The 9730-nt window shown below is 41.0% G+C and overlaps 1 protein-coding gene across 1 annotated transcript in view; it reads right to left on the minus strand.

Moving 5' to 3' along the window:
• KIAA0825 (KIAA0825 ortholog) overlaps positions 1–9730 on the minus strand; it is a 64619-nt gene that overhangs the window by 44903 nt on the left and 9986 nt on the right. The window contains exons 3-4 of the mRNA XM_018560518.1: positions 7510–7648; positions 704–872 (exon numbers count right to left, since the gene is read on the minus strand). Coding sequence (XP_018416020.1) covers positions 704–872; positions 7510–7648 — 308 coding nt within the window. The remainder of the gene's footprint in view (positions 1–703; positions 873–7509; positions 7649–9730) is intronic.

Below are 9730 nucleotides of genomic sequence, written 5' to 3' on the forward strand. Positions count from 1 at the left end.
TTTGTATTTATTTTTACATATTTTTATTTTTGTTACTGTTGGGGGGGCTACGGTGAAATATCTGGGGTCTAAACAGACCCCTGACATTTCCCTTTTAAAATAGAAATACAAAGTCCTCAATATCTTTTTCTGCAGCCTCAGCACTCAATGAATGGTAAACACTCAGTACAGAGGCTTCCTATTCATTCAGACACTGTTGATAGTAAAATATTTACTATCACCAGTTTCTGAATGAGGAGGAGCCTCTGTAGTGAGTGCTTCTCCCCATTGAGAAATTCATGAATAAACAGGAAGTGATGTAAATCACATCCTGTTCATTCATAACTGGGGACACATAGTACTATGTGTCCCCAGTTATTTACAAACATTGGAGTGATCAGACGATCACTCCAGTGTTAGTTCTGCACAGAGGATCGGTAAATATCACTGATATTTACCGATCCTCCGCTCGGCCACGCACACAGCCGCTGTCATCCTGAAAATGACAGGATGACAGCGGCTGCTCTCTAGTTCCCGCTTGGCCGTCCTACTAAAAGCTGCGGCTTCTCTCCTCCCTGCTCGCCCATCCTGACAGCAGGCAGCGCTCACTCCTGCACCTCCCCTCCCCCCCGCAGGCTTCAGCAGACAGTTTCTCCTCGGAACCGAGAACAGCGCTGAAGATGTGTGTGTGTGTATATATACACACACTTTTTATTTTTCTTACCACAGTCTGAAGGAACGCCATGACATCTGAGAAGGGAATATCAAACAGCGAGCAGGACATAGTGTGATTATTTAGCCACTTCAAGTAGTCCTCATTGTTTTGCAGAACACCGCCACACTTTTCATTTGTTTCCAAACGCAGCTTTTCCAGACATTCTTCCATGCTGATAGAAGAAAAAACAATTCACAGAAAGAGTGTAATAAAAGTTGCATTACTTTAACGGAGGGGTCTTTCTTAGAGTTGAACTGCAGGTAAACAGCTAATTACACAATGTAGTAATAACTGTATTATATCAGATTAAAAGAGACATGATACTAGGTTTTACCTACTGTGCTCCACAGGTAAAATCGGATATTGTTTATTCCAAGCAAACGCTTGTTATTGTGGTGTTATTTGCTACATGGCATTCAGTAAGGAATAGCTCATGTGGATTATTTTCCTTTTCTTAAAATAATATAGGTGAGTGTGTGTTCATGTTCAGTATAGCAACTTCAACATTAAAGAATAAAACCCATACAATTTTTTTTTTTTAAGGATGACCAATTTTAACATGAAGCGATGGCCTCTTCAAAATGAATTAAGGGTGGGTGGCCTGGAATACACTATAGAGAAAGGTGAAGAAAAGACCTTTTCAAGAAACCTCCAAGCATGAGTGAGTTCAAAATGAAGTGTAGTGAAACGAATATCTTCTCATTATCAAACAGCCTTTTCATGATGGCTGAGCACTTTCATGAAAAAGAATACCTCGCTGCCTGTGGCCCATTCAGTTTGCGGACAGGACAGCCCCAGTTGTGATCAGCGGTTCTAAGAATGACAAAAGATTGGCATGTATCTTCTTAACTTGTGTAAACTCTTCTCAGGACTGAGAAATATGATGCGCTATCTATACACCTTTGCTCTAGGGACTCCATTAAAAAAAAAGGCTTCTATTGTGGTATCGTGAAGTATCTCATTCAGGGAAACCTAACAGATTACAGTGCAGGGAATTGTATAGGCTTTACTGCCGGGAGCCTACATAAATCTACTTCAATTAGGAATCCTCTATACAACTAATCTCTGACATCAAATCTGAATGTCTGCCAAAAACTATGAGCTGTGAATAGGCTGAAGTTTTCAAAAGGACACGATACTTTAGTAATTTGTCTCAACACCAACTATAGCCTATAGAAAACAAATACTGACATAGCTGTTTCGCAGATTGCCAGAATCCCTAATTGATTTATATGCATATTTGACAGGACCATCTCTGGCAGTAGCTTCCAATATGTTCTCAGATGAAAAATCTTGAACGTGATTGCATTTATCGGAGTGATGGTTTAACCGCTCAGGATCCTTTCACATTTGAGGTTTTATACTCAGTTAGCAAGCCGTATTCAATATATTGTCATACATTTTTCACACAATTCTATTCATTTCTCAACATTCTATTCAATTCTGAACATTCAAAATAGCTATGGTGTACCACAAAGCCGTACATCTCAGGAGACTGGTTGACTGTTTTGCAACACGGATCACAAACTTTGGATGGGTCTGGAACAGGATACTTGTGAGCTTCCCCTGCTGGAAATTCCCTGGATGGTACTTACTGATGTATTTTAATGATAAGGGTACTTTTGTACAAGTATCCTTTAACTGACCCACCTGAGCACCCCCTTTCAAAGTCTTATATGCACCTGTACATATTTCTGCCAGACCTCTGCTCTGCGGCCCACTGGGAGCCACACAGCTGCCAATACAATGTCTACAGGCCATGCAGCTTCTTCTGTGACCACCACTGGTATGCATAGTAGGTGGCCTCTGCTTGAGTATGACACACAGTTGGACACACAGAGGCAATATGGGAGGAATGTGGACAGATTGGTACAAGACTATGGGGGTGTGCTGAGGTGGAAGGGGTCAGTTAATGTCAAACACAGTTATCCTTTAAGTCACACAGGATTAGTGGTTAATTTAATTCAGTCAGGTTCTAAAGTAGGGTACGATGAACTGACAAAGCCCCAAGTAGTCAACGTTTCCTGCCTGATGGCTCCACCATCAGCCACCTGAGAGCTAAAGGAAATGCTGGATTAAATCATTATCTTATTATAATTGCGGTTCTGCTAAAAGACATTGAGGCTGCACTTTAAAAGGGAAAGCCGGCAAGTACTGAATGAAAGTTTTGTGATTTAGGACCTCAAGTGATATTGTACCAAGCGTAGAGGATACCGCTGCTATTATTAAATCAACACTAACCCTCACTACCAAACAGCCAGGTGATGGACTGTACCCACTGTCTATGAAAACGGTGTGTGGTGATTTGGGAAGTGGTGCAATTACATTGTTAATAAATGATTTTGTATTTCTCTGAGGGTCTGAAGTAACTTCTTTACCCTGTACATTGCCTTATGCACAGGTATTTGTCCTTTTTTGTATATATGCTTCATAGTTACAGACTGGGTCCTATCTATTATGGTGGTATCTGCAACCACGGTTTACAAACGCAAGATCTAATAGGTTTCTACGGGGAATCTCTAATCTTTTCTGGTCTAAAGTTAGAATTTCAAATGAAAGAAATTGATTTTGGAACGTTCATTCTACTTTCTAATTGTTGATGCGCTGACATCAATGATCGATTTTGACCGTAAAAGGTGAAAAAATTTGAAGGACCATGGTGGAAACTTTTTCTTGGTGGACATTGGATGTGGTTTTCGTTCAGAAAACGCCATTCATTCATTCTGGAATCAAATGAAAACGAAAATCAAAAGGAAATTTCCAACGACAAATCGCCAAGCCTCTGATGGTATTATCAATCGTTCCGACTGGATATTTTGGACGAATGTTCATGTGAAAATCTACCCCTGTATATCCTACTTTACTTGCTTTTAATCAGCTATAGTACCTGTGTAATTCATATATGTCAATAATTAGGCTCGAATTTTAAGCTACATTAAACCAGCAGCCCTAATGATCCCTATATTATTATTTTTTTAACTCTCTGCCATTTACTAAATAAAAATTGCCAATCTAAATACCCCTAATGATTTTTCTAAATCTGCCCAATTTCCCTTTCCTCTCTTCTCAGTGGGTGAAGATTGCACAGAGGTCTTACTGACGTAAATGAGGTAGGAAGGAGCAGTAGAGGAACACAGAAAATATGCAGCAGTGCTACCCTACAGGACCCAACAAGGCTGTAATGGAGTCAGCCATTTCAATAGTAGCTGAATAGCATTGTTAGCCCAGGGCCAGAAAGACTGTTATTATGAGGGTAATGGACAGATCAACAGGTAATTTCTTTGCAAACCCTTATGCTTTGTTAAATGATCATATATACCATGTGCATATTTTATTAGAAACTTGCATTAGGATCTCTTTTATTTTACCCTGGAGAGACACTTAAAAAGGAGGAGAAAATGTGTAAAAATTAAGTCAAGGCAACTGGACTTACTGTATTTTTCTTGAAGACGTTTCACTGGACATCCGACCAGCTTTCTCAATTCTGAATGGAGAAAGCTGGTTGGATGACCAGTGAAACATCTTCAAGAAAAATACAGCAAGTCCAGTTGCCTTGACTTAATTTTTACAGATATACCATGACCTGGATGAATGAGAACATTCACAGAGGAGAAGGAGAAAAAGTAAACATAACTGAGAAAGAAAGGAGTACACCATATGCATGTTACTGATAGAAAAAATAAGAAGTGGGTTTAAAAAGGAACTCCAGGAAAATGTGTTTTATTAACCCTTGCTGTGGGGCTACCCCTGCCCTGCATGGGTTATCTGCTCATTTGTGTCTAGGTTAAAAATAAAAAATTAAAATAACTCATCCAAAGCCAGCTTCTTAAACCGGTCCCTGAAATGTCTCTTCCCCTCCTCTACAGCGGTCTAATCTTCAGTAAATCATCACGTCTATACATTGTGCATAGACATGAGGATGCTGAGGAACATTCCAATCTGCTGCAGGGGGGAGGCAGGCTGGAGCGAGAGAGCTGCAACAACTGGCCAGCTCTGGACTTTGGGTAGAGTAAATCTTTGTTATTTTAGCACCTAGACACAAATGAACATTTAACCCTTACAGTGCGGGGGTAGCCCATTGCAAGGGTTAATAAAATAAATGCCTGGAGTTCTGCTTTAAATCAGATACAAGAAAATAAGGGGCTGACTAAAGGTGCCAATTAACCCGACTTTCATGAAAATCTTTTGCTGCAGAATTTTCTTACAGTTCCCACAACATGAACACCCGCAGCAGGAACATTTTAACTTTTCCTAAACTCAAAAGCGGAAGGCTGCCTCCATTAGTTGTGGGGTCTTAACAGCTTGCACTATGAGATGAGCTGGGGGCATTCCTCAGCACTGACAAAGCGGAGGTCTGGAAGCATTATACCTCAGCCGGCTCCTGCTGAAATTATTTTCACATTTGCATTTATTTTATTTGTTTTAATGTTTGTGTTTAATGACCATTTGTTTTGTAACTATGAGCAATACTTTAACAATGTAAAACACTTTTATTTTCCATACCATATGCAAGTTTGTAGTCTCCTGTTTTTCAAACATAATACAATTTTTTTTTTAATGTTTCTATAAGATCGAAAAAAAAATGCAATATGAAAAAGAACAAGCACAAGCAACTACTGAAAAACTGTCATGCTTTTGTAAAACTTAAAATAGTATTAAACTCCGATTGTTTTTTTATAATGAATCCAAAGCAAACTATACATTGCTCATACATTGTAGAGACACACAGCTTACTGAAAGCATTTTGTACACAGTGTACATAATGCCCCCAAAAATGTATTTTTCTGCTTGACTCACCCAGAAGTCTGCAGTAGTGAATTTTAAAAATTCACTGCAAAAATAACTAATTTTTGCTGAGATACTCCCCTAAAGTTAACTATTTCTAAAGGGGATGCAGGCATTGCAACCTCCCTTGACAGAACACTGAAAGGGTACCAGATGGCTAAAATGTACTCGACCCTCCCATTCAGGAATCAGTTTGTAAAAGACATTGTGAAACAAACAGCTTTCTCTTCACATAAAAAAAGGTGGAAATCTGCAGCAAAGTTTGTTAAAATCTTTGAACTGTTTCATCCGGAGGGGCATGCTTTTTTCTCTCAACAGAACCAGACTTTTTAAGTCAAGAGACACTAATCTACTCTGATCCGTCTTTTAATGGCTTGTTCACACCACAACAGTGCGTTCCAGCACGGTTAGTGGATGGAACACATAATTAAGCCTCTCTGCATTCCGGGGGGAGGGGGCATGGTGGTGCCATTCAAGTCAATGGCACCGCAGCCATACCTCCCGCCCGCAGTGTGATCCCAAAAAATAATGCATGCACACGTCAGCTCCAACTATGGGGATGAGTGCATTTAACTTTCCCCATCATTCTCCTTTAATGTATATAATGCTTTTATACTTTACTTCAATATCAAATCACAAATAGAAGATGATGTCATTATCATATAAAATACACAAATGAAAAAAAACAAAAAACAACAGGAGGTGGTTTTAAGATAATTCTCAATCATATAATCCATGCAACATCATCGCCTTGACTGAACCCCTGCATTCTACTGACTTGTGCTGTGATCACTAAACAATGCTGTTGTAGTTGTCCCCGATTGATCGGCACAATGAACAGATTGTGGTAACAAGTGATTATATACAGTCAACACCCAGTTAACTGTAGTTTCTGGTTGCTTGAGAATTGATAGTAACTCTCAAGCAAACATCTCTCAGGTCCGCTCCTGTGCTAAGTGGGTGGGTGCAATAGCCAGCCTGCTATTGCAATTTGAAATAGCCAGTAGCAGACTGGAGAGAGAGGGGAGAGAAGAGAAGAGAAGAGAGGGGAGAGAAGAGAGGGGAGAGAAGAGAGAGAGAGAAGAGAAGTGAAGAGCAGAGAAGAGAAGTGAAGAAGAGCGAAGAGAAGTGAAGAGGAAAGGAGAGAAGAGAATAGAAGTGAAGAGGAGAGGAGAGGAAAGAGAAGTGAAGAGAGGAGGTGAGGATAGAGGAGAGCGGAGAGAGGAGAGAAGTGAAGAGGAGAGAGGGGGAGAAAAAAAATGAAGAGAAGAGAGGGTTAGAGAAGAGAACAGTAGAGGAGGGAAGTGGAAAAGAGAAGAAAATAGAACAGAAGGGGAGAGAAGAGAAGAGAGGGGAGAGAAGAGAAGAGAGGGGAGAGAAGAGAAGAGAGGGGAGAGAAGAGAAGAGAGGGGAGAGAAGAGAGTTCTCCCTCAGGTCAGGTAGTTATTGCAATTTGAAATAGCCAATTGCAGACTGACTATTGCTCCCCACTGCTTACATAGCTGCCAGCTGGTAGCAAGATGTAAACAAAGAATTTCCTTAGCAACTAAATAAAAATGTAGTTGCTAAGGAAACTGTTTAGTTTGCACCAAGCAACCAACAATTTTTTAGTGTGCATCAAGCCACCGGTGGAGAACAATATGACCTCCATTGTTTTTTGCCAGTTACTTGAGAGTGCTTGTTGCTTGAATGCCGGATAATGGGGAGATAACTGCAGCAATCACAAGGAAGCAGTGTCATGAGGTCATCCTATCAACTGCATGTGAATTTTGCTCCCACAACTGAAAATCACCATCACCAACAGATGACTAATCATAATCAGTCATCTGTTTAGTTTGGACCAGAAGACGTTTATGCCCAGATAAATGGCAATGTAACAGACTGCCATGAGCACCACGGACTGGTGCTTAGGCCTCTTTCATATATGAGATTCATAACCACAACAGTTATGTTGTCAAGAAACACAATTCCTCAATTCAAATATTTACATTAAAATAACTAAAGAACAAATCAGAACATGTTTACATTACCATAAAGAATTCTCTTTTAGCTTCTCATCAATGTCTGTAAGGATCTGCTGACACTCCAAATGTCCTGGAAACATATCCAATGCAGAATCCAACAGGGCACAGCTTAACGGATCTTCACAAACAGATTCCATACTGATATCTGCAAGAATAAAAGCAAGATTAGCCAGGAAAATATATTCTTTTTTTAAATTCTTTATTTATAGACAAAAAGGGTGGGGTACATTGAAAGGGAGAACATGCGGAGACCACATGGTCTCGCAAAATGTTTAAATAACAGACAGTGAGGCATATATTATAAACTCGGTAACAGGTTGTAAGATCAGGTCAGGTAACCGTATTTGCCCCCGCCCTTAAGTCATTTTATGGTGAACAGAAATAAACCAACACACAAAAACAAAATAAGAAGGGAACAACAAGTTGGGGCGGGTGGTCGGGTATAGCCCCACTAAATGGGAGGCCAGCCCGAGCACGGTCACCTCCAAACATCACATACGCAGACAGAGACAAACACTGACTCACAGAGATAAAGCAGAAAGAAACGTAGAAAGATTGGAAATTACAGTGAAGATTGCAGTCCTGCTCCCCGGTGGCCCCAAGCCGCCTCACCCCCAGTGCACATATACCCCCCACAATTTGGGTGGTATAGTTGGGCAGCGCCTCAGTCTCCAGCATCCTCCCTGCACACTGTATTGAAAGCAGCTGAGCCCCTGAATTGGACCCAAGCTCCCCAGGTAGCCACATACCTAGACTGCAACTCCCGTAAACTGGAGGTTAAATCCTCCATCAGTCTAATCTCCTCCACCCTCCTTACCCACATAGTTATGGAAGGAGAGCGGGTTTGTCTCCACAAAGCAGGTATGCAGGCTCTAGCTGCGTTCAGCAGGTGAATCAGCAGCGAGTGTTTATGTGCCTTCCGAGAAAGCGGTGCCAGGTGGAGAAGATAGACCGATGGGGTGAAGGGCAGCACGTGTCCCGTGATATCCGCTATTGTAGAGGCAATGCTGACCCAGAGCGGTTGAACTTTCGGGCAGTCCCAAAAGACATGTATTAGGGAGCCCATCCCTGTTTCGCAACACCAACACAACTGAGAGACCGATGGGTACATAACATGAAGGGTAGTGGGCACCCTGTACCACCTGGTTAAGAGCTTATACCCAACTTCCGGCCCCCTTTTTCCCGGGCCGGAAAATATATTCCAATACAAAATCCTATACTAGCGCTACAAAAGGTTACATGCTAATATGGCAATTATCCCAATTTCAAACAAAACAACATAGCTTCAGTTTACAAACAAATAACCTATTACAATGTCAGATGCATTTTCACCCCACTATTTAATCTTCAGGCCTTCTTCTAACCACAAGATACTTAATGCAAATTAATCATTTTACAGGGACCCAGAACTACATACAATATAAAATCAAATGCATACATAAAACACTTGCTGCATTATCTTTGTGGTTTACCTATTGCCTTTGCTGCAGATTTGTAATCTAGCCATTGGATTGACTTAACAATGAAATGTAGCATACAGAACATGTCTCTCTTACCACAGGCCTGTTAACTAGTATATACTATGCACTGGAAAATGACAGAATGAAAGTTGACAAGCAATACGTTTGTATGAGACATTTTGGGCTGCTCGTCTCTTAGAGACATCCCTGCAGTTTAATGTTATGGTTCAGGTTGTTTTATACAGAGTAGAGAAATGTAGATAGCATTGATGTCCCCAAGTAACATGATTCTTGTGGGTAATTTATTTTTTTGAATGCAATAATTTGGACCTAAAAGAACCAAACCCCATTATACAGATAGTAACTAAATGCACCCAGCCCCTCTGCCAGGTACACAAAGGAACCAATTAAACCCAATTCAGCTGCCAGGTAAACACAGCAATCTAATGTACCCTACCCCACTGCCAGGTAAACACAGCAATCTAATGTACCCAACCCCACTGCCAGATATCCACACCAGCCATTGTTCCCATCCCCATAGCCAATAGTGAAATTGAGTCCCATCCTGCACTGGGACCCCAAGTGCCAGAGAATAAGGACGGCGTGCACAGCAGCAGAAGCACTGCAGACAAAATGAGAAGGTAGCAAGTACACAAGGTTAGTTGTAAATGAACCCATGCTTTACACCAAACACGTTTCAATGGCGCACTGTGACCCCTTTAACAAGGTGTTACTACTTTTTCGTGCAGCGACATGGAGGGAGTAAT

The sequence above is a fragment of the Nanorana parkeri genome, unplaced genomic scaffold, assembly GCF_000935625.1.
Source record: "Nanorana parkeri isolate BGI_ZX_2015 unplaced genomic scaffold, ASM93562v1 scaffold462, whole genome shotgun sequence".
Lineage (NCBI taxonomy): Eukaryota > Metazoa > Chordata > Amphibia > Anura > Dicroglossidae > Nanorana > Nanorana parkeri.